Below are 26,635 nucleotides of genomic sequence, written 5' to 3'. Positions count from 1 at the left end.
TGTAATATTAGCATAATATTAAGAAATATTGAATCCCGTGACTTAGGGCAACCATATCTGGGCTGCAAATAGTCAAGATAACTACTAGATTGGAGCAAAGAGGAACAGAAAATCATTACTGTCTTTTTATGACTATCTGGACTTTTGCAGCCCAGATAAACTTGCCTTAACTAAATTTTCATGCATTAAATGGCATGAGGTATTTCTGAAGACAACTAAAGCCAATAATTCTCAAGATTCCATATCCAACATCACATCAATCTATCAAACAGAATTCTTGGACTTTCAAAGATAGAAACAATATTTGGGAGTTTTTTAGTTTTGTTTTTTGAAGAAGAACATAACTTAATTTGACACAATCATGAGTCAGATAACTATAATGGAGTTGAATTCACTCCTTGTTTTTCAATACCATGCCCAATTATCACCTCTGCCCTAGATGAAAAATAATGGGTTGTGAGAGAATAAGTTGGAGGATAAAAAGAGTGGTGGGTGAGGAATTAAACATTAGCATGAACAAAACATCCACAACTATATTTGAATCATTAATCAGATTCATTCAATTCATCAAATCAATCTTGATTCAATAATCTCTCTTTATCTCTCTCCCATCCCTCTCCATCTCCATCTCCCTTTCCCCCTGTCTCTAATGTGTATATGCATATGATCAAAAATATACCAATTTTCTGAATCAAAAATTCTGAATCAAATAGAGCAGAAAAAATGGTTTGTCATCATTCTTTTTATATATTCCACCTAGGTGGGGGTAAAAATTCCTGAAAGCATATTATGTCATTTCACATTAACTGTGACTCTCAGGTTGCCAAAGTTAGTTACATTCCAAATTTTTCTGTTTATGCAAAAACAACATAATGTGGTTTTGCATTTTGATCCAATAATTAAAGTGTTGTCCTTGCCACTTAAAATATATCCTTGCTTATTAAATGATTACTGTATCAATATACCTGTGACTGTCTAAGCAATGTGGGAACACAATTAATAAATGCATCCTGATTTGGCAAGTCTTTTTCTCTCTTTTTTCACATCTTACCTGCCTAGTTATGATCCTGGATTGTCTGGGCTCCCTGCCTCAGTTTGGATTGGAGCCATTCTGAAAATGCTTCTATTAATTCTATTTGTACAGGTGTGACATTTCAAAATTGGATAGATACACATACTTCTCCCAAAACTAAATTTTCCACCAACAGAGACATGGCCAGTGATTATTTTAGATTTTAGACATTGGTTTGGAATCACTTCGGAGTTGCTGACCTTGATATAACAGTCAGAATATTAGTGACAGACAACAGATGGACAGCAATTATAGAATTTATTTTCCACACAATGGGAAAATATGTTATCTGGAGAGGATTATCATACAGTTCCTGGTATATACAATATATCCAGACTCTTCCCATATACTCTTTTGCTAGTTAGTTTCAGTATTACTCAACAAGTTTAACTTAAAATAAAATAGATATAAAAGGGAATCCGCAAAAAAGTTCAGTTCAACAATATGAATATCTCCTTACCTTTTTCTCTTAAAACATTTTTGTTCAGTCTGTCCCAGGGAACAAACACCCAAATAGAATAAACATGCTAAATTATAGTTAGAAAACTACAGTAGTTGCTAAATTAAATCAAATCACCCAGAGCTTAAAGACCATGATTTCTTGTTTATTGTATTATGACAGCTTATATGAATGTGTAAGTAACAGAAAATGGCTGGGATTACCCAACAATACTATCACAGTATACTTAATGATGATTTATTGAATAAAGTTAATTGGATGGAATTGCACCACATGCTAAATCATAAACCACAATATAGAAACCACAATGTCTAGCTCTATCCAAAATACTAAGCCAAACCAATTACCTTGGTCAGGATAGAAACTAAATGGGCTTTCATTTTGATATTCTGGTAGATGTGACATGATGCCATGGTACAAATGATCTGAATTTGCAATCTTTAGTGAAGTGACATAGTTACAGATATAATAGTACCCCCTCCAATTCCCCTATGAAGTAACTGGCTGGTAAATTTCTTCATGCAAATACCTTTGGCATCTACCAGCTGCAAAAAAGTGAATGGAAATTGGCAAAATTGTAGTAAACAACAGAGGCAATGTATATATGTGGTTATTTGGAAAATGGCTATTTGCTTCTGTAACAGAAAAATGCTGACAACAGACTTTGTTTCCTAGTGCATTTCTGATATACTGAAAACAGGTAATTGGTATCTTGTATGCTAATTTAATCTCCTCCAAAAGCAGTATTTCTCAACCATGTCAACTTTAATGTCTAGACTTCAGTTCCCAGAATTCCTCAGCCAGCATGCCAACATCTTAAATTTGCCAAGGTTGAGAAATACTGCCCTAAAGAGTTCTTTTCCCATACATAATATACTTTATATCTCTATTTTTATTATATTATAATCTATCTAAAGTCACCCAAAACAGTGAAATGAGTGGTATACAAATTTATTTATTAAATAAATGCATACTATCTTGTTCAAAGCTGTTATACAATATGCATGATATTTAGAATAAATTGTTCATTTTATTTTGGGGAGAGGGGAAAAAGAGAGTCACTTTTCTTTTTTAAAAAAGAAAAAAAATCCTTTGGTGTATCAACATTTCATCATATTTTCTTTAAGACAGCACATGCATTTGTCAACATTGATTGAAGGCTGTTTAAGTTTTATCTCTTGCCCACTGAAATTCAAACTCAAAAACCTGATGGTGATTACAATAGTTTAAACTGTCATTCATTCACTATGCAAGCACAAGTTGAATTAAATTTGTGATGTAAATATATGTAGAAAAATACAGATTGAGGATTCCTATTTATGTTTTAGCATTCATTAAATTATTCTGCTGTACCTGATCAGATATCTGGCAGTAATTCAGTAATTCAGGACAGCTTACACTCAGTATGACTTATTTCTAGGTTAGACAGAATGTGGGGCAAACTAAAATGATAGAATTCAAACTTACTGCAGTTTTGGCTGCATGTGGGTGATGGGAATCTTATTTTAAGAAAACAATTTCAATGTACAAATGAACATTCATTTACAACTTGGAATGTCATTACAAAATTAATTGGTCAAGCCTATACACCATCTGTTAGACTTTAGGATATGGAAGAAAATATGTCTTAGTGTTTCTATAGATTGTGTGGGAGGAAAGATTTAAAATAATGGAATAATAATAATAATAATAATAATAATAATAATAATAATAATAATAATAATAATAATAATAATAGTAATAGTAATAATCTGTAATGTAATTAAAGTCTGCAAAGTCTCTAATTTTTTAAGTTTTTAATTTTTTAATGCGTAGAATGAGTCCCTGACATTGCAACAGTGTAAATTGTTCCATAAAAGAATGGAGAGTCTTTGGTGACATTTAAATGTCTTTCCTATGTTTTAAAGACAAACACCAAAGACAACTTTAAATCTCAAGTACTTGTGCAATAAATTCCTCATGGATCTGCCCTTTATGGCATTTCAACAGCTTCTTAATCAGAAAAGGACACAGCGATTTACTTTGAACACAATATCTGAAATTGTCGAAAACAGAAATAGGCAAGCTGCTACCATCCAAGAATTTAAACTTCCATCAGCTACCATAGTCAATGGTGGTGTAAAACAAGCTTTATTGCCTCTTGTGGTCTTATGTCCAAACAATACATACTTTTTTTTTTCTGAAGCTTTAGAAGGAGCCTCAGTGTCTCTCTAACAAAATTTCTTAAATGAAAAGGATAAAATAATCAAGATACAGAAAGTCAGACCTTTGATCCAATGACCTGAGAATGGTTTACAGTAATTCTCAAAGGTTTTAGAGAGAATCTTCCAAAATCCTGCTTAGAAATGCCAGAAGATTCAATATGAGCCATGTTGGATACAACAGAATCCTTTATCATTGAGTTATATAATAAAAAACAGAATTATTTTTCTTCTGTGACAACAAATGCATAGTTTACGATTTGTATTGTGGATCAAAGTCTCCAGGTTGCTCATAAAAAAGACCAAGGAGAGACACTGATACAGGTAGTCCTTGACTTACAACCACAATTCAGCCTAGAATTGTGATAGTAAGTTGTGATTGAAAATTGAGTCACATGTGACCGGATTCAATTTTACAGCTATTTTTACAGTGGTCATTAAATAAGTCACTGCTGTTGTTAAGCAAAGCATGTGAATGTAAAATGAATCATGTGGTCATAAATCTAAATCCAGCTTATCCAATGGGTGTTTTTTGGTGGATAATACAATCACATGACCATGGGATGCTGAAACCAGTTGTAAATATGAGCTGGTGACCAAGCACCCAAAATGTGATCATATAAGCTTGTGGGTGGTACAGCAGTCATAATTTGAGGATGGGTTGTAAGTAACTTTGTCTTAACTCTGTTATAATTTCAAACATTTGTTAAGTAACCAGTCATAAATGAAGGACTGTAATGAATTTCCATGCAAGAACTAGAGTCCTTTATTCCAACATTGCAAGCAAGTAATCAGTTTCTAAAAGAGTCCAGATTCTATGTTGGGATCTTGAAAATCTTCCTTCAAATGAGCCTATTCATTTAAGAAGTAGCTATTATCTATTCACTGCCCTTTCTGTGGTTACATTTGGCAAAGCATCCCCATAAATCTGTGCAACACACTAAAATAAATAACTTTATTTATAAATAGCTTTTGTTAGTCTCTTAATTTTTTTTAACATCACCTTTCAACCCAGAAGTATCCTCAAGATACTTTCCTTATTATACTATTATGCTATATTACAGTACACAGTAATTAACTATCAAGTTAAAATGTGCAGTTAAAATTATTCCATTCTTGTGTTTACTTAATATTATCTATTGAAAATAAACAAAAGCTCCCAATAGCCAATATCAGCAAGTAAGCCAATCTTTTAACTGAATTAAGAAATATAATTATTCCCTACCACCACCAAAAAAAAGGCTTCCTAAAACAAGAGGAGGGAGTTACTCTACTCTAGAGTTTCACAGAAAGATAATTAATTTGGGAGGGCTTGGACCTTGAGTCTTTTCATGGTTAATCCATACTAGTGCATACTATAAAAAGTGGTTTACCATTGCTACCTTCTTCCATATTTTTAGCCCCCTTGTCTTGCTACTGTCCTAGTATATCTTGATGGTATTTCATCAAAGCAATAGCCAGATTTTATCCCACTTGGTTTTTCAAGAACCTCCAGTTCACCTAGATGCCACCAACATTTCTTTCAGATGTTCAGCGTGACAGTCCAGCTTGCTTTTTAAATGTTAAATGTCTACAATAGAATCATTTGCTTGTTTATTTGTTTATTATTTAATTGCGATAACAAGTGGTTGTGGACTGGCAGGGTCCGGCATACGATAGAGTTCAATATTACTTTTACCCTCAAAATGTCCTCCCTCCAAATTTGACAGTCTTATTAAAATTCTTTGAAACTTGCTCTGAAAATTATAACAGATGTTGTTCCGCAACAACCCTCTGGAGTCATTTCAATTTTAGCTTCAGGCAAATTTTGGTGACATTATTATCCCAAGATTGACTACTTTGCAATCTGTTATAAACTAAAAAAAAATTAATACACATTGATTTTAGAAATTATATTTCAGTAGATACACCTGTATACTTTCCAGGGTAAGAATATGGACACTGAATTGGGCCATTAGTGCTACCAAGTATCTACTGTTTACACCTATAATCTAAAATTTATAGGTAACAGATCAAAAAAGACTGTACTCCATCACAATTGTATTTTCTTTTATAACTTTTATTTCACAAGTATTATCTCTGTGTTCAAATCTGCTGGTTTTTTTTTCCTTGTATTCAACCAGAAGCTGAGGAACTTGTTTCTGTTGAATTTTTAAAATTATTTATATAGTTGAATACCTAGGTGCACATGTATATACACACACATACACACTTACACTTCTTTTTTTTCCAGGCACATATCAGTTCATCTCTCTAGAGTCTGCACCACTTGGGACTTCACTTGGCAGAATAAAAGCCAATGACCCCGATGTGGGTGAAAATGCTGCAATTGAGTACAGCATTGCTGCCGGCGATGGATCTGACATGTTTGATATCATCACTGACAAGGACACACAAGAAGGGATTTTAACAGTCAAAAAGGTTTATTTTCCTCTCTGTCTTTTATTGGACTTAGCACTTCAGGTTTTAGATTTCCTTTTCCAGCTAGAGGATGGATCAGTTTTTATGAAAGGTCAACTGCAGAGAAACTAGCAGGTGTTAGCTTCAAAACTTCCTCATTCCTTCTTTCCTTCCTTCCTTCCCTCCCTCCCTCCTTCCTTCCTTTAATCTGTTCTCACTTGTCAGATGCATTGAAATTTGTGGACATGTAACTTTAGAAGTATTAATATGAAATTTCTATTGAACGTGTAAAAGAGGTTAAGGTAATTTTGCAAGGAGTATATGACAATTTTCTGTAGCCAACTCACCACAGCCAACTGACCATGGGACAACTTACTGTGGGACAAGAATTACACTAATATCAAAGAAATAATGAAATAGAATAATTCAAGAAAGGATGCAGAAGGAGGGAGAGAATGAAATGTACAGGTGAAACTCGAAAAATTAGAATATCGTGCAAAAGTTCATTTATTTCAGTAATGCAACTTAGAAGGTGAACCTAATATATGAGACAGACTCATTACATGAAAAGCAAGATAGTGCAAGCTGTGATTTGTCATAATTGTGATGATTGTGGCTTACAGCTCATGAAAACCCCAAATCCACAATCTCAGAAAATTAGAATATTGTGAAAAGGTTCAATATTCTAGGCTCAAAGTGTCCCACTCTATTCAGCTAATTAAGCCATAACACCTGCAAAGGGTTCCTGAGCCTTTAAATGGTCTCTCAGTCTGGTTCAGTAGGAATCACAATCATGGGAAAGACTGCTGACCTGACAGTTGTACAGAAAACCATCATTGACACCCTCCATAAGGAGGGAAAGCTTCAAAAGGTGATTGCAAACAAAGTTGGATGTTCCCAAAGTGTTGTATCAAAGCACATTAATAGAAAGTTATGTGGAAAGGAAAAGTGTGGAAGAAAAAGGTGCACAAGCAGCAGGGATGACCGCAGCCTGGAGAGGATTGTCAGGAAAAGGCTATTCAAAAGTGTTGGGGGCTTTCACAAGGAGTGGACTGAGGCTGGAATCAGTGCATCAAGAGCCACCACACAGAGATGGATCCTGGACATGGGCTTCAAATGTCGTATTCCTCTTGTCAAGCTGCTCCTGAACAACAAAAAATGTCAGAAGCGTCTTACCTGGGCTAAAGAAAAACAGACCTGTTCTGTTGCTCAGTGGTTCAAAGTCCTCTTTTCTGATGAGAGCAACTTTTGCATCTCATTTGGAAACCAAGGACCCAGTGTCTGGAGGAAGAATGGAGAGGCACACACTGCAAGATGCTTGAAGTCCAGTGTGAAGTTTCCACAGTCTGTGTTGATTTGGGGAGCCATGTCATCTGCTGGTGTTGGTCCACTGTGCTTCATTAAGTCCAGGGTCAATGCAGCCATCTACCAAGAGATTTTGGAGCATTTCATGCTTCCTTCCACAGACGAGATTTATGGGGATGCTGACTTCATTTTCCAGCTGCCCACACTGCCAAAAGCACCAAAACCTGGTTCAATGACCATGGGATTACTGTGCTTGATTGGCCAGCAAACTCACCTGACCTGAACCCCATAGACAATCTATGGGGCATTGCCAAAAGAAAGATGGGAGACATGAGACCGAACAATGCAGAAGAGCTGAAGGCTGCTATTGAAGCATCCTGGTCTTCCATAACACCTCAGCAGTGCCACAGGCTGATAGCTTCCATGCCACGCCGCATTGAGGCAGTAATTGCTGCAAAAGGGGCCCAAACCAAGTACTGAGTATATATGCATGCTTATACTTTTCAGAGGTCCGATATTGTTCTATGTACAATCCTTGTTTTATTGATTGCATGTAATAGTCTAATCTTCTGAGATTGTGGATTTGGGGTTTTCATGAGCTGTAAACCATAATCATCTCAATTATGACAAATCACAGCTTGAATTATCTTGCTTTGCATGTAATGAGTCTATCTCATATATTAGTTTCATCTTTTAAGTTGCATTTCTGAAATAAATGAACTTTTGCACAATATTCTAATTTTTCGAGTTTCACCTGTAAATAACAAAAATTAAAATATTTTTTTTTAAATAATTAAATTGAGTTGTTTAAATTGTCCTGAGGCGAGTTGTCCCATGGCAAGGTGACTCTGATGAGTTGATCATGGCAAGTTGGCTATAGTGAGTTGGCTGTAGTGAATTGATCCATTGCACTTTCCAAGCTGGCTGACTAGCTGAAGTCTACTATTTGGTATACTACCAAAGGCTGGAAATAGCCAAATGTTTATGTAGTATCCTGAAAATAGATGCAAAGGAAGTCCAGTTTCTAATGATGTGTTTGCCTCCCCACCCATAGCACTTATTTCATTGAGTTCTGTAAAGATAATCTTACAAGATAATAGGTATAAGTAAAAACATAGTTATGAATACATGGATACATATAAGAAAAATAAAAAATAAAAGAAACAATAGGACAGGGCTTATGCATGCCCTTATGCATGCCCATGCATGCCCCCTACAGACATCTTACAAAAGGGTGAGGTCAATAGTAGACAGTCTAAGGTTAAAGTTTTGGGGGTTTGGGGAAGAAACCACAGAGTCAGGTAGAGTATTCCAGACATTGACCACTCTGTTGCTGAAGTCGTATTACCTGCAATCAAGTTTGGTGCGATTAACCTTGAGGTTCTATCTATTGTTTTCTCTTGTGTTGTTATGATTGAAGCTGAAGTATTCATTGACAGGTAGGACATTGCAATGTATGATTTTATATACTGTACTTGATCGGACCGAAGGCGGCGTAGTTCAAGGTTTTCTAGGTCTAGAATTTCAAGTCTGGTGGCATAAGGTATTCTGCAACGAGTAGAGGTGTGGAGAACTCTTCTTGGGAAATATTTCTGGACTTTCTCAATTGTGTTAATATCAGATACGTAAAGTTGGTTCCAAACTGATGAGCTGTATTCAAGTATTGGTCTTGCAAATGTTTTGTATGCTCTAGTTATTAGTGTAATATTACCAGAGAAAAAGCTACGTAAGATTAGGTTAACAAACTCTTAATGCCTTTTTGGCTATGTAGTTACAGTGGGCTCTAGCACTTAGATCATTAGAGATGAGTACTCCAAGATCCTTGACAGAGTTTGGATCATCAACAAGGTCTTGACTATTCAGCTTGTATTTTATATTCTGAATTTTTTTGCCAATATGTAAGATAGAGCATTTATTTGTTGAGATTTGAAGTTGCCATTTGTTTGACCATTCTGATACATAGTCAAGATCTTTTTGAAGGGTAGCAGTATTGTCTGTGGTATTGAACAGCTTTACATCATCAGCAAAGAGAACACATTTGCTCTTAATGTGATCACAGAGGTCATTTATGTAGAGTATGAAGAGAGTTGGTCCTAGAACACTGCCTTTGGGGACACCACTATTGACAGGTACAGAATTTGATAGGACACTCCCAATTTTGACCATTTGTTGTCTGTTTGACAGGAATGCTTCTATCCAGTTATGCAGTTGACCAGAGACACCATAAGATTTCAGTTTTAGGAATAGTTTGTTGTGTACCACTGAATCAAAGGCTTTACAGAAGTCTATGTAGATTGCGTCTATTGTTTTGCCCTGATTGAATTGTGTAGTCCATATGTTTTTGCAGTGTAAGAGTTGCAGATTACATGATAGTTTTTTCCTGAAACCAAATTTTCTGAAGTTTTTGAAGTTTCCACTTGAAAACTTATGAGTTTTTGAGATGTCTTTTTATGGTGTCTGCCATACATTATGTCAGCTCTGTTTAAGTAAATGGGGAAATCAGCTACAGGCCAAGAAATTTATTGGATAAATTAGAGTTCCAATAAGGAATTGCTGGCTCTAGACATCTGCTTCACATATCTCTTGATGGCCCATCCACCAGTAGCAGATGTATCCAGTATCCAGAAATCATATTTAAAAAGAGAGAAGATTCGTTTGTATGCTGATCTGCAAATATATGCTGTAGTTATCCCGAGTGTCAAAGGTTAGGCACAATCTGCGTTTGGAATGGTGTATATACTGTATGTGTGTTTGTACATAAAATTACATAGATATTATAAACTTCGGATGCTTTCTTCTGTAAAACTAGTATAGTTCAGGAACAGCTTCAGTAGCAGTTCGGATCAAGATTAATATTACTTCTAGGCTATGACAGAAATAAGAACTATGAAATAGTTTATTGACATTTTTTTGGTTGACATATCTTTTCCCATCTCTTTCATATTATTAACGAGGACAATATTGCACTATAACAAATCAGGATAGCGTTATAACAGCATGAGAATGGAATGAGAGCATTCTTATTTTAGTTTCAATCATGTCTTTCATATGAATTATGTCCCTCAAGAAAAAGCCTGAATAGATAATTTTAGTAGAAAAAAATATCTTTTTTATCTTCATCAGGTCTTTTGTACAGGGGCAAATTTATTTTGGTGGAGCCTTTTCCATTTTTAATTCCCTACAATTTGTCATTTTACCTAAGGTAAGCTTCAAGATAATTTAAACCAGAGGTAGGAAATCTGTCTTCCTGATATTTTGGTCTCTCGTAGTTAATTGCTATTAGTAATAATCAGCAGACTGATGGAAGTTAATGTCCAAAATATCTGCAAAGAATTAGATTGACTATTTGTTATTAAAGTGTAGTTAATTCAAAAAACCCTGCAACATGGTTTACATTGAACTTAATCCATTAACTCTTTCTCCATAAATTTGTTTTGAACTTCCAACCTCATTCCTTTTCTCAACATGACCAAATAATCCCAATGAATATCAGTCCATTTTGTGTGCAGCACCACATTCATACAGTGCCCAGTCATTCTTGATTAGTCTTCTTGTTTCACTACACATATTTCTTAGGTACCCAAGTCTCATTGTCACTCCAGTTCACTTCATTGTTTCCATTGCCATTCTTCTCCTCAGGATCCATTTTTGGCCCTACCGAACAATGATCTGCCTTATATTCAATATATCTCATCATTCTGGTAACCTTCAATAATTCTCTCAGTCTTTCTTATAAACCAACCAGTCATGTTTTTAATTTGCATCCATTCCTTTACCATGTCAGCATATGAAAAGACTTGCACTTAAACCATCTATTTAAAACAAGTGAACCATTTTCGAAGCAGTTAATCACCAAGAAGTCAGTATCCCAATGCATTGTTGGTTCTTCAAATGGCCCATTCATTTTTTCTTCATTGTCTTGTCTCATCCTTAGCTAGCTTTTTGCCACCTAACAGAATATTTTCATTCTGTTCTGCATTAATTTAAAATGTTGTACAATTTATCTTCCCCCAAGTCATCACTGCTTCTTACAATATTACAATTCTCTGTAATCTAATATATAAGTATCATTAACCTATGGTTTCCTATTTTTCTCATACATACACAACAATGTTCAGCAACAGTTCTTACTTCCTGGATTATTTCTTCTAAATTTAATTTATATCTTCATTTCCATGCTATGATTTGTTAGTTCCATTCCAGAAAATTCAACCACCTCAACACCAGTGTGTTTTATGTTTCCATTTTCTCTTGATTTCAGTGTCATAAAACTTTTCTATTATCTTTCTTTTAGTGCATCCATCAGTTCATACTATTTATCATTTATTCCCTTTATATTCCAAGTCATAATCTTCCATATGATATGGCCATTCCTAAATGGCCTGTGGATATTGACTTATGTTGCCCACCATGACTTTGATCAATCAAAACTTTCATATAAAACTTTTTCCAAGTATCACCCTTAGTTACACATGTATTATATGGCATATTTCCTGCTAACTGAAGGGTAATACTTTCAAATCTCAGTCCATTGTAGCCAGTATGACTTATTGTAACAAAATCCAGATTTACCCCAAGCATGCATGCATGCATTTAATTTATACATCCTACAATCCGCTACAAGATGTTTATCTTATTCAGTATGAGCTATGATAGTTAACCATGACAGTCAATATTCAGTTGCCCATATTTCACCTATCTACTAGCACATACTCTTCAGCATCTAGTGATTTGATTTTTAAATTTAAGGTTGTAAAAAAAAGTATGTTACTTATATTTCAGTATATCCTTAGAGAAACTGCTGAGTCGAGATTAATATGAAATGGTTTTTGAACAATTTATACCAAAGAAGAACAATTTCTGGCTGACCTGTATTTAGCATTCATTTTTGAAAGGCTCCTTTGAAATAAGTGTAATTCTGATTCGCCCAAATCAACAGCAATTTAACCATTGATCTCATCGAGATGCAGATTGAACCTAATGATTCATGCCAAATGTAGCATCTTTCAGAACTTTTGAAATGAAACATTGATTTGTATTGATTGATAGAGCAAGCCCAGAATGATATAGCACTGCAACAGACAAAGTTCAATAGATAAAGAAACTGCATTGTTTCAAAGTTACAAATACAGTCACAAACTCTCTTCTGTTGTTTTCAATGGAACTGATTGTTAAATAACTATACAGATTGCATATGAGCTTGGGATGGTCATGTACGCTTTGTATGGTATGTTATCTTACTTATTTATACTGACAATTGAAAGACAAGACCATTTAAATTTGGTTGTACATGAGCCGACACTTCCTATCTGAAAATAGAATATGATTCACTGCTCTGCTTTGAAATTTGAGGCATGGCATCTTTTTTAATAGTGTTAGCTGCCAGTAATAGAATAACCCAAAAATGGGATGAAATAGAATGTTAATTTATAAGAGTTTCATTTTCCATGTTATTTTTTTTTTACTGAAACTCTATATTTTCTTATTTAAAGGAGCAATTTTTCAGATGAATTTTTAAAATTATTTTTCCAACCATATTAACACACTAAAAATAAAAGACGATTAAAGTACTAGATGTTTAAATTACACCAAGTATTTATCAAGTTGTTTTTAAAAAACTGGAAAAGCATTTGCAGAATGCTAAAAGGATGCCATTAAAATAATTTTTAAAAATCATTCAAATGATGGAAGGTACATGATTGAGTACAGAAAATATAAATCTAAGTATTTGAAAAAGGTATTAAGAATGTAATCCTAAGTAAAATTCATTGAGTTCAGTGAAACAGACAAATATATACAACAGATGTTATTTTCAAGTCAAATTCCATTTCCTCAGTTTTTCTGTTTTAAATAAATGAATTTTTCCTGGTTCATTAAACCTTACAAGATTTCCACAATCTTCCTTTTCCCAAGATCTCATATGTCATAGTTTGAAATCTCTTAAAATGGTTTATGTAATCTGACATTTATGACAGTTACTGTCAGTTTGCTAAGAATGGTGACATGATTGATGCTGTGAGATTTGGCATAATTTTAAATTGACTTTAATTTGGGGCATTACAGTGCTAACCTCTCATATATAGAATTGCAGCACAACTCAGAAGACATTTTTTTCCAAAACTGCTTAATGCTTTATTTATTTATTTTAAAAAATACTTAGGTAATTATTATTTTTTCTCCCTTTCTCTCTTACCTTCCATATTTGGATACAAGCAATTAGATTTTGAAAAGAAGAATCAATATAACCTAAAAGTAGAAGCGACTAACATTCATCCTGACCCACGATTTTTCTACTTGGGACCATTTAGAGACTCAGCTTTGGTCAAAGTTTATGTGGAAGATGTAGATGAGCCACCTGTTTTTAATTTACCATCACATTTAATAGAAGTTGATGAAGATGTCAGAGAAGGCAGTATCATTGGGCAAGTAATAGCCCAGGATCCAGATGCAACAAATAACCTAATCAAGTAAGTTATCTTCCATAAATATCAGAAAAGACTACATTGAAAGTATGTGATCTTGCCTATAATGTGCTTTGGTTTTTGGAAACTTTTGTGTTTAATACTGGCAATAAACTATTAAATATAACTGGAGATGGTTATTAATTTCATTAAGGATAGGTTTACATTCCTACTATTGGTAGCATTAGACTTTTAAATATTACATTAATATCCAAGTCTGGACCCATCCCAATTTTCAAACTTCAACTTCTATTCATGTTTTCCAGAAAATAGTTCTCAGCCTAGCTTGTTCAAATTCAATATGATTTATCAAGTAATTTTGAGACACTCACGAATTTTCAACCTAACTTTTCTTGCAGGGTCATTTAAAAGATAAATGAAGGATGTTCCTCATCCCACACCACTCTAATTTCTTAGGAAGTAACAGACTATAAGTATAATTATGTCATAGTTTTTTTAAACAATAAAGGGATTTTAGAAATAAATTCATGCTAACTTCAGTCCATATTGTGCTCGTACTAGTACTTGGCCCAAAGTAATTAATAACTAAAATAATTATTGACTGCAATGGAGCATCAGAAAGACTGTTTTGGTATAATAGAGTTGTTAATTATCTGTCTGTCTGTCTGTCTGTCTGTCTGTCTGTCTGTCTATATCTACCTACCTACCTACCTACCTACCTACCTACCTACCTACCTACTTGCTAAATTATCAGCTCTTCTAAGAGAAACATTACTGAATAAATTCATTTACAATTGGAAGCTTTTGTAGATTTTTTTGTCGGAAATGAGGAAAAAAATCAAGCTATGACATTTATTTATTTATTTATTTTGATTTATTTATTTTGATTTGTCAATCGCTTACAAGATAATAGGTATAAGTATATACATAGTTATGAATATATGAAATGGGTACATATAAGAAAAATAAAAGAAACAATAGGACAAGGATGGTATGCACGTTGGTGCGCTTATGCACGCCACCTACAGACATCTTACGAAAGGGTGAGGTCAATAGTAGACAGTCTAAGATTAAAGTTTTTGGGGTTTGGGAAGAAACCAGAGTCAGCTAGAGTATTCCAGACATTGACCACTCTGTTGCTGAAGTCATATTTCCTGCAATCAAGTTTGGTGCGGTTAACCTTGAGTTTGTATCTATTTTGTGCTCTTGTGTTGTTATGGTTGAAGCTGAAGTATTCATTGACAGGTAAGTCATTGCAATGTATGATTTTATATACCATACTTAGATCAGACCAAAGACAGTGTAATTCAAGGTTTTCTAGCTCTAGAATTTTAAGTCTGGTGGCATAAGGTATTCTACAATGAGTAGAGGTATGGAGAACTCTTCTTGTGAAATATTTCTGGACTTTCTCAACTGTGCTAATATCAGATACATAATGTGGGTTCCAGACTGATGAGCTGTATTCGAGGTTGGTCTAGCAAATGGTTAGTAGTGTGATATTACCAGAGAAAAAGCTATGTAGGATTAGGTTAACAACTCTTAATGCCTTTTTGGCTATATAGTTACAGTGGGCTCTAGCACTTAGATCATTAGAGATGAGTACTCCAAGATCCTTGACAGAGTTTGGATCATCAACAAGGTCTTATTTTATTTATTTATTTATTTATTTGATTTGCCAATTGTTTACAAGATAATAAGTATAAGTGTATACATAGTTGTGAATATATGAAATGGGTACATATAAGAAAAATAAAAGAAGAATAAGAGAAACAATAGGACAGGGACGGTAGGCACGTTGGTGCGCTTATGCACGCCCCTACAGACCTCTTAGGAAAGGGGTGAGGTCAATAGTAGACAGTCTAAGGTTAAAGTTTTTGGGGTTTGGGGAAGAAACTACAGAGTCGGGTAGAGTATTCCAGACATTGACCACTCTCTTGCTGAAGTCGTATTTCCTGCAATCAAGTTTGGTGCGGTTAACTTTGAGTTTGTATCTATTGTGTGCTCTTGTGTTGTTATGGTTGAAGCTGAAGTATTCATTGACAGGTAGGACATTGCAATGTATGATTTTATATACCATGCTTAAATCAGACCGAAGACGGCGTAATTCAAGGTTTTCTAGTTCTAGAATTTCAAGTCTGGTGGCATAAGGTATTCTACAATGAGTAGAGGAGTGGAGAACTCTTCTTGTGAAATATTTCTGGACTTTCTCAATTGTGCTAATATCAGATACGTAATGTGGGTTCCAGACTGATGAACTGTATTCGAGTATTGGTCTAGCATATGTTTTGTATGCTCTGGTTAGTAGTGTGATATTACCAGAGAAAAAGCTACGTAGGATTAGGTTAACAACTCTTAATGCCTTTTTGGCTATGTAGTTGCAGTGGGCTCTAGCACTTAGATCATTAGAGGTGAGTATTCCAAGGTCCTTTACAGAGCTTGGGTCATCAACAAGATCTTGACTATTCAGCTTGTATTTTATTTTCTGATTTTTTTTGCCAATATGTAAGACAGAGCATTTATTTGTTGAGATTTGAAGTTGCCATTTGTTTGACCATTCTGATACATAGTCAAGATCTTTTTGTAGGGTAGCAGTATTGTCTGTGGTATTGAACAGCTTTACATCATGAGCTAAAAGAACGCAATTGCTCTTAATATGATCACAGAGGTCATTTATGTAGAGTATGAAGAGAGTTGGTCCTAGAACACTACCTTGGGGACACCACTATTGACAGGTACAGAATTTGATAGGACGCTCCCAATTTTGACCATTTGTTGTCTGTTTGACAGGAATGCTTCTATCCAGTTATTCAGTTGTCCAGAGATACCATAGGATTTTATTTTAGGAGTAGTTTGTCGTGTACCACTGAATCAAAGGCTTTACAGAAGTCTATGTAGATTGCGTCTATTGCTTTGCCCTGGTCGAGTTGTGTCGTCCATATGCTTTTGCAGTGTAAGAGTTGCAGATTACAGGATAGTTTTTTTCTGAAACCAAATTGTTTATTGGAGAGTAGGTTGTTTGTCTCTAAGTGGAGGATGATGGATTGGTTAATAATTGATTCCATGACTTTACAGGTGACGCAGCATAAGGAGATTGGTCTGTAATTTTCAACTAGGCTTGGGTCTCCCTTTTTGAAGATGGGGATGACTGTGGCTTGTGACCATAGGTTAGGCAAGGAGCTGGTCCTGAAAGATTTTTCAAAGATTATGCTTAGAGCTTTGGCTATGGCAGTGGATAGCTTGTTTAAGAAGTAGGCACATATTCCATCAGGTCCAATAGATAGAGATGGTTTTAGATTGTGTAGTGCTTTTTCAAGATTGTCTTCTGTAAAATCGATATGTATTAGATCATTGTTGTTATCTGTGGTACGGCTAGGAAATACTGGGCATGATCCATTGCTGTTTACAAATACTGAGATGAAGAATGTGTTAAAGATGTTGGCTTTAGTGGTGTCGTCGTTGCAGTCTTTACCATCAGGTCCTATCAAGGGTGGGATAGACCTTGAGTCTTTTAGTTTGTTGTTTACAAAATTGTAAAAAGCATGGGTGGAATTGGTGCTTAGAAGGTTTTCCTCTTGTTTAATGTGATAATTGATGCATTCGGTCTTTATCTGGTGGCATAAATTTTTGTATCGGCTTTTGAAATTGGCAACGTGACCAGATTTGTTTTTCCGCCAGAGTGATCTCTTTTTGGATTGAAGTTTCCTTATTGTTATGGGTAATCTGCTTTTTGTTTTGTTTTGGGAGTTGTTGTTGGTACATATAGTTTGATGACTGTTTTGACTTCAAGTAAAAATATGTTGTAATGGTCTTCAACAGTATTGCATCCAGTGAATAGAGATTGCCAATCAAGGGATGAGAGATCGCTTGTCTATAAGATCATAGTTGCCTTTTTTGAAGTTATAATTGGGGATTACGTCATTGTGATGATTTTTGTGTGGGCGTATGTTGAGACAAAAGTCAATCATATTGTGGTCACTGTTGGAAAAGGTTTCTTTAGTTTGTATTCTGTAAGTTAAATTCAAACTATTGCAGAAGATGAGATCGAGGGAGTTGTTTAGTCTAGTGTTGTTGGTTACTAGTTGTTCCAGTCCCAGATTTGTAATAGCATTGTAGAAGGTTGTGTGTATGATTTCAGTTGTACATTCATTTAGAGTCCAGTCAATATGAGGTAGATTGAAATCACCAAGAAAGATAAAAGGGTATGGGCAGGATGCAGCCCATGTTAGTAATGTATTTAGCTTGTTTACATGTTCGATGTCATAATCAGGTGCTCTGTAACATAGTAAGAATCGAATTGTGATATTTAAGGATAGTTCACAGATGATGGTCTCAGGAAGAGCAAGCTCCTGGGTAACTTGGATATTTTTTAGATGTAAGGACTTTTTATAGAAGATAGCAACACCACCTCCTCTACAAATTTCACGATCTGATTGGTAAACATGATAGTCCCTTACTGTGGTAATGGAGTCAGGGAGAGATGCATTGAGCCATGTTTCACAGACAAATATAATGTCGAATTTAGCCATATTTAGTAGGAGGAAAAATTCAGGTATTTTATTCACGAGGCTTCTTGCATTGAGTAGTTTGCATTTAAGGCCAGTAGTAGTTGGAATTGAGGTAGTTAGGGCGTGCGTGCCTAGTCTTGGGTGATGGTGGATCGGTTGAGGTAGGGTTGTGGTTGAGGGTTAAAGCTGAGTTGCGGGTTGTGTGGCTTACTTTTGATACAGTCAGCTATAAGACTATTCAGCTTGTATTTTATATTGTGAATTTTTGCCAATATGTAAGATAGAGCATTTATTTGTTGAGATTTGAAGTTGCCATTTGTTTGACCATTCTGATACATAGTCAAGATCTTTTTGAAGGGTAGCAGTATTGTCTGTGGTATTGAACAGCTTTACATCATCAGCAAAGAGAACGCATTTGTTCTTAATGTGATCACAGAGGTCATTTATGTAGAGTAAGAAGAGAGTTGGTCCTAGAACACTGCCTTGGGGGACACCACTATTGACAGGTACAGAATTTGATAGGACACTCCCAATTTTGACCATTTGTTGTCTGTTTGACAGGAATGCTTCTATCCAGTTATGCAGTTGACCAGAGACACCATAAGATTTCAGTTTTAGGAGTAGTTTGTTGTGTACCACTGAATCAAAGGCTTTACAGAAATCTATGTAGATTGTGTCTATTCTTTTGCCCTGATCGAGTTGTGTAGTCCATATGTTTTTGCAGTGTAAGAGTTGCATATTACAGGATAGTTTTTTTCTGAAATCAAATTGTTTATTAGAGAGTAGGTTGTTTGTCTCTAAGTGGAGGATAATGGATTGGTTAATAATTGATTCCATGACTTTACAGGTGGCACAGCATAAGGAGATTGGTCTGTAATTTTCAACTAGGCTGGAGTCTCCCTTTTTGAAGATGGGGATGACCGTGGCTTGTGACCATAGATTAGGCAAGGACCTGGTCCTGAAAGATTTTTTTTTTTAAACAGACTTTATTCAGTTTTCACATTAAAAACAAAAATCTCTTTTTAGTGGACAACATATTTCCGGGTCATCATCTTTACATACAAATATGACAGAAATTATACATTGATATATGCATACTTAATTCTATTATTACCTTTTCCATTCCAAATTTTCAGTAAGGAGAGAAACAAACACATTAATTCTAGCCTCTTTCATTAATTTCAATCAATTTTGTTTCATTTCAATTATTTCAAATATAATCCTTTAGTATTTGTTTTTAAACATAAAGATAAACAATATATATTTGCCTAATAAATAATAATAAGGTTTAATTCTAAATTCTTTCATTAATCCCAATCTAAACATTTTTAAATTTCATTTCAATTATTTCAAGTATAATCCTTAATATTTATTTTAAAAATAAAAATAAACAATATATATTTGCCTAATAGTGGTAATAATGAAGTTACCAATGTCTCTCCTTGCTTTTAATAATCTATATTAAACTTATTAATCTTATTAATTTAGCTGGTTCTTTAGTCTGTCACATTCCCTTTCCATTACACTTTTTTTTTATAAAATCTAAATTAATACAGATCTTAACACACCCACACAAAAAGAAAAAGAACAAGTATAAGTTTCCCTCTTTTACTATTTTGAGTGTGACACCTTAATGATTAAAATATACCTTTATTCCCTCATCTTAATTCCCAATAAACCATTAGTCATTACATCTTCTCAATTGGATTCCACAGCATATTTCCTCCCTTTAATAAGAGTTATCAGTATCTATATTACCCTATTTTCTAAATATTTTTAATTGCAGAAATATTCTTATTACCCTTGTCACCCTGCAGAATCCCCTTTAATTCATCAACCATTATCTCTGAAAAGGCAATTTCTTTTCAACATTTTACTAGTTCTGTGTTTCTCTCTTTCACATGCGTGTTTCTTACTGCTTCTCCTCCCCTCTCTTGCCCATGTCTTTTCTCATTCTTTCTGCATTTCCTGACTTCACAAGTATTCCTTCTTTTAATTGTAAAGAAACAATTTCCTTTCAACATTTTACTAGTTCTGTGTTTCTCTTTCACATGCGTGTTTCTTACTGCTTCTCCTCCCCCTCGCTTGCCCATGTCTTTTCTCATTCTTTCTGCATTTCCTGACTTCACAAGTATTCCTTCTTTTAATTGTAAAGAAACAATTTCCTTTCAACATTTTACTAGTTCTGTGTTTCTCTCTTTCACATGTGTGTTTCTTACTGCTTCTCCTCCCTCTCTTTTCCCCATAACTTTTCTCATTCCAATTTATCTCCTTAATATCTTCCCTTCCCCTTTTCTGCTGAATCTTCCTGCCTTTTCTAACTTCACAATTATTCCCTCTTTTAATTGCTTTCTTGAAATTCAACTTTTTAACCTTCCTTCTTCCCCACTTCTTTGTAACGTTCTTTGTGTTAATTGTCCATTCAAAATGTCTTCTCCTTGAGTCAATTCCTGCTCCTCTGAGAATCTTTCTTCTTGTTCTTCAATCGCCATTTCCATTTTTTCTAGCACAGAGCAAAGTGATTCGCCTCTTTCCTGTAGTAATTCTCTCATATTTTTAAGTTCCATTTTTAAATCCCAGAGAGATATCATCATTCTTATATTTTATGATCCTTAAAGTCCACAAAAAGAAACCACTTTTACTTTCCTTCTTTCTTCTTTCAATTTTTTAAATTTCTCAGCTATTCCAGTCCAGGGTTTATACCAAAAACATCAATCAGTCCCACAAACAATCTTTCCTTCCTTGCTTTTTCCTTTATTCTAGTTCTGCTTTCACTTTCTAAAATTCTTACTTTGTTTCAATATTTCTGTAATGTTATATCCATATCAGTTCATTCAAAAACAAAATGTTTTCCTTTTTATTTGAACTAAATTTTTATCAAAAGGTGACACTCTCCATTATACGAAATCTTCACTTTTCCCCCTCCTGTATTTTTATTTAAGGTTTTTCGAACCTCAATATTCCAACACAATCCAGTCTCCAATTTGTAAACTTTATTATTATTATTCTTTGACAATCTTAAGTCCAGCTTTAATTTTATACTTGATTATTCCCAAATTATTTTAGTCCAATTTCATAAAATCTTTAATTCCAGCTTCTTCCTTTCCCAGTTCGAAGCCCCATTTAGCTGTCAAAAATATTTTCCTTTTTTTTCTCTGTCTCTTTGTAATTTCGCTGCTCACTTTTCTTTTCTTAAAAGTTCTATGTTACCTTAATCCCGGGTACTTTTATTTGGTTATGTTGCCCAGTTGTCCCGGTTCAGATGTTATCCACCTCTTTCTTCCCTCCTGCACAAATCTTAGTCAAGCTGAGTCATCCTCTTCGGGATGGCCATTTTAGACCATCGCTGCAGTCGCCTTCGGAGGAAAAAAAACAAGCCCAGGGGGAGATGCGGCTCCCCACAAACAGGCTTGTTGCTTCCTCTTACTCCGCTGCCCCTCCAAGGCAGTTTCAGCCCCTAATCAGGATGATTGGGGCTCTCCGATTTAAAGAGCACGAACGATAGCCGCAGAGAGTTGCGATCTACCGCCCGTCGGCGAGGAGCCTCCGCCTTCTTCCCTGAAAGATTTTTCAAAGATTATGCTTAGAGGTTCTGCTGTGGTAGTGGATAGCTTTTTTAAGAAGTAGGCACATATTCCATCCGGAATATCTCTATCCAATAGATAGAGATGGTTTTAGATTGTGTAGTGCTTTTTCAAGATTGTCTTCTGTAAAATTGATATGTATTAGACCATTGTAGCTTTCTGTGGTTCGGCTAGGAAATACTGGGCATGATCCATTGCTGTTTACAAATACTGAGCCAAAGAATGTGTTAAAGATGTTGGCTTTAATGGTGTCATCATTGCAGTCTTTACCATTAGGTCCTATCAGGGGTGGGATGGAACTTGAGTCTTTTAGTTTGTTGTTTACAAAATTGTAAAAAGTGCCGGTGGAAAAAGTGCATAGAAGGTTTTCCTCTTGTTGAATGTGATAATTGTTGCATTCAGTCTTTATCTGGTGGCATACATTTTTGTATCAGATTTTGAACTTGGCAACGTGACCAAATTTGTTTTTCCGCCAGAGTGATCTCTTTTTGGATTGAAGTTTCCTTATTGTTATGGGTAATCTGTTTTTTTGTTTTTTTTTTTTTTGGGAGTTGTTATTGGTACATATAGTTTGATGACTCTTTTGACTTCAAGTAAAAATATGTTGTAATGGTCTTTAACAGTATTGCATCCATTGAATAGAAATTGCCAATTAAGGGATGCGAGATCATTGTCTATAAGATCATAGTTGCCTTTTTTGAAGTTATAATTGGGGATTACATCATTGTGATGATTTTTGTGTGGGCATATGTTGAAACAACAGTCAATCATATTGTGGTCACTGTTGGAAAATGGTTCTTTAGTTTGTATTCCGTAAATTAAATTCAAACTATTGCAGAAGATGAGATCGAGGCAGTTGTTAAGTCTAGTATTGTTGGTTACTAGTTGTTCCAGTCCCAGATTTGTAACAGCACTGTAGAAGGTTGCATGTATGGGTTCAGTTGTTTAGGGTCCAGTTAATAGATTGAAGTCACCAAGAAAGATAAAAGTGTGTGGGCAGGATGTTGCCCGTGTTAGTAGTGAAGTTAGCTTGTTTACATGTTCAATGTCATAATCAGGTGTTCTGTAACATAGGAAGAATCGGAATGTGATATTTAAGGATAGTTCACAGATGATGGTCTTAGGAAGAGCAAGTTCCTGGGTAACTTGGATGTTTTTTAGATATAAGGACTTTTTAGAGAAGATAGCAACACCACCTCCTCTATGGATTTCATGATCTGATTGGTAAACATGATAGTCAAGAGACTGTGGTAATGGAGTCAAGGAGAGATGCGTTGAGCCATGTTTCACAGACAAATATGATGTCGAATTTAGCCATATTTATTTAGTAAGAGGAGAAATTCAGGTATTTTATTCACAAGGCTTCTTGCATTGAGTAGCTTGCATTTAAGGCCAGCTGTAGTTGGAATTGAGGTAGTTAGGAGTGTGTGTGCCTAGACTTGGGTGATGGTGGATTGGTTGAAGTAGGGTTGTGGTTGAAGGTTAAAGCTGAGTTGCAGGTTGTGTGACTTCCTTTTGATACAGTCAGCACAGTAGTCAATGTAAAGGTCCTTCTCTCCATTGTCTAGACATTTTTTGAGTTCTGTGCGGAGTACACGGCATCGGGCATGTTGCTGTATGGTTAGGTCAGGGTGAGAACAGAGGTTCTTATGGTTGGTGTTGCTTTTGGCAAGTGAATTTATAGTATAAATGAATTTATGTTTGCTTGATTCATTTTTGAAAATGAACCTATAGAAGTGTGGGGCCACAGAGCCGTCTCTGTTTTTGAGCTCTCGGCCAATTCAGGAAATGTCAAGTATTTCATCAGGGGAGATGGTTGATGCTTGATAATCACTGATGATATTTCGGACAGTTGTGATGTCATCATTGTCATTGATGTCCTCTAGACCAAATAAGATGGCCTTTTGACATTTCTGTTTGCACTCAACAGCTTCACTGATGAGGATTGGGGTATTATTATTTGTTTGATTTATGTTTTTTTGTGGATTGGGTTGTGGTTGTTGGGTAGAGATGTGGTTTGTAGCTATTGGATGTTCAGGTTTTTGCGTTGTGTCTTGGATAATCTTTCTTTTAAAGCATCCAGGGATACTACTATGGTGTCAAGGGATGTTATTCGTGTTTCTATGGTATCAACTCTTTCAAACAGATCCAGTTTGGGTCTGCATGATTTGCAGAGGTATGGAAACTCATTGGATGATTCTAGGAATTGAATCATTTGCTCGGGTAATCCCAAGCAGTCATGATGAGAGTATTTGTTACATAGAGAACATTTGATGGAATTTTCATTATCCTTTAGAGTTTTATAGCATTTAAGGCATGTGCAGGAGTCTTGTGGTTCATTGGTGGGGATTACTTTCTCTTTAGGTTTTGGTTTGGCATTGGATTTTTTTTCTTGGCATGGTAGGTTTGTTAAGATGGTATGTTGATTAAATTACTTAATGAAACAATTTTATAGGAAGTTGATTATTGTTAAAACTTACTAATTTTTTTGAGACAATGGTAGTCCTTGACTTACAACAGTCCGTGTAGTGACTGTTCAAAGTTGCAATGGCACTGAAAAAAAGTGACTTATGGCTCTTTTTCACACTTGCAACCATTGTTAGCATCCCCCTGGTCTTGTGATCAAAATTTAGATACTTGGCAACTGACTAATATTTATGGTGGTTGCAGTGTTCTTCTGTGATGACCTAGAGTGCAAAACAAACGTAACAAAATCCAAAATGTAAATAAATGTCTTTTAATGCATCTAACTTGGCCCCACTGTTCAATAATTCTCAGTTGGAGATAAAACGTACTCAAAAATAGTCTTCAAAAGAAAGTCCAAATTTGCAGATAGAGGTGAAAATAAAAACCAAACAAACTACAAAGATGAAATTTCCACAACAGGACAGGATAAGTATTTACCAAATTCAAGGAGATAACAAGGCACAGTCTGTTGGAAGGACGCCAACCAAGATAACCTCAAACCAAAATAAAACACACTTTGTCTCCAGCGTTTGCCAGAATGCAGGTCCAAACTCTTATGCAGTTCTCACACCTGCAGCCCATGAAGAGCATCAAGGCCCTCTTCTCCTGAGTAGACCACGTCTCTCCCTTATCCTCTTCTCCCTGCGTGTCCCAGGATGGATAGGGGATGGGCCTGGGTCCTCCTCCGACTTCTCAGCTGGCCTCTGCCCTTCTCCAGCCTCCTCCGGAGCCACACTTCCACTCCCTGTCAACTGTTCCTCCTCTTCCTCAGAGTCAGTCTCCACCAGGGGCATGACACCTTCTGACCATCATAGACAATGGGAAAGCTGATTCACTTAACAATCATTTTACTAACTTAACAACTGCAGTGATCCACATAACAGCTGTGGTAAGAAAATTTATAAAATGGGGCAAAACTCACTTAACAAAAGTCTTAGCAGCAGAAATTTTGAACTCATGTGGTTGTAAGGCATTGACTATCTATATAGACTTAAACTAAGGGTTGAATTTTAAATGCTTTTTATACCCACAGAAGAAGTTGGAAGTCATTTTTATTTGTTTATTTTGTTTTTCTTTCATGGAGCTTTTTTTGGACTTCTCTCTCTCCCTCTTATTCATCTTTCTTTCTATTTGTTAGCTTTTGTTAGTTTTTATTTGTATATTTTCTGAAAAAAATACAAATATGAAAATGTGATAAAAGGTATTGAGTAAAACACATGATGGTAAAATCACCATCCAATTCTTTTGACTTCACACTTCCCAGGGGTCTTTAAATGCATCAGAGAAATGGTGGCAAGGCAACTAGAAAACCTATGGATGATTTTTATTACTTTTATTCTGCATTTTTTATAATAATATAGTTTCACTTCACAGTACGCACTCAGTTTTATTCCGTCTATCAGAATAAATTCACACATGTGTATGCACTGAAAAGTATGGAAGAAGGCATTCACCATTTATTTTGTTTCAGGTTTGGGATGGAGGAATTGAAGTGATTTCTTTTTATTCCACTTTGTGAAGCATAATACTGACTGGATAATTCACTATTATTTATCTGTTTCTTGGATTTAGAAAGCTGTTCAGCTCTGAAATGACTGTGGGTATCCTATATAGTTAAAAACAAAAAATAAAATAAAAAAGACATGATATAACAAAGAAAAAATGTGTTGTTAGACTTAGATTTTATTGTCACTTTGAATGTACTCTAATTGGCATACATTAATATGAAATTTTGTTGCCTGTAGCTCTCAAAGGGTCACCACCTCCAATATTCACTACATAAACATGACAAAATAAATAAATACAAAATTATGCATATACCTACATATATTGTATGACACAAAGAAACAACACGATCTAATTTGCATGTATACATGTACATGGCAAGAAAAATGAATATTGCGTTTACCAGATGCATATGGAACAAAGCTGTTATAGAATCTTGTAGTCCTGCTAGAAATACTTTGAAACCTCCTCACAGAGGGGAGCAACAGAAACAGACCGTAAAGTGGGTGTGTGAGGTCTCTAACAATGCTTTGAGCTCTAAGCACATAGTGCTTATAAGCAGTATCCCGAATAACAGGAAACGAGTTTCCTATAATCTTCTCAGCTGTCCTTACTACTCTCTGTATGGAGGCACTGCTGCCACCAAATCAAACCGGAATGCAATTTGTTAAAACGCACACAGTTGTGCCTCTGTAAAAAGTGGCCAGGACAGAA

General features: G+C 35.2%; 1 protein-coding gene across 2 annotated transcripts in view; it reads left to right on the top strand.

Moving 5' to 3' along the window:
* Positions 1-26,635, top strand: part of CDH9 (cadherin 9) — a 165,200-nt gene that overhangs the window by 114,914 nt on the left and 23,651 nt on the right. For both annotated transcript variants that reach the window (XM_087961178.1, XM_026675384.2), the window contains exons 6-7: positions 5,967-6,154; positions 13,652-13,905. In XM_087961178.1, coding sequence (XP_087817304.1) covers positions 5,967-6,154; positions 13,652-13,905 — 442 coding nt within the window. The remainder of the gene's footprint in view (positions 1-5,966; positions 6,155-13,651; positions 13,906-26,635) is intronic.

This window comes from Notechis scutatus, chromosome 3, assembly GCF_049901735.1.
Source record: "Notechis scutatus isolate UNSWTSFEM ecotype Mainland chromosome 3, rNotScu1.2, whole genome shotgun sequence".
NCBI lineage: Eukaryota > Metazoa > Chordata > Lepidosauria > Squamata > Elapidae > Notechis > Notechis scutatus.
Note: the sequence above shows the minus strand (reverse complement) of the source record. Positions and strands in the feature narration are given on the sequence as shown.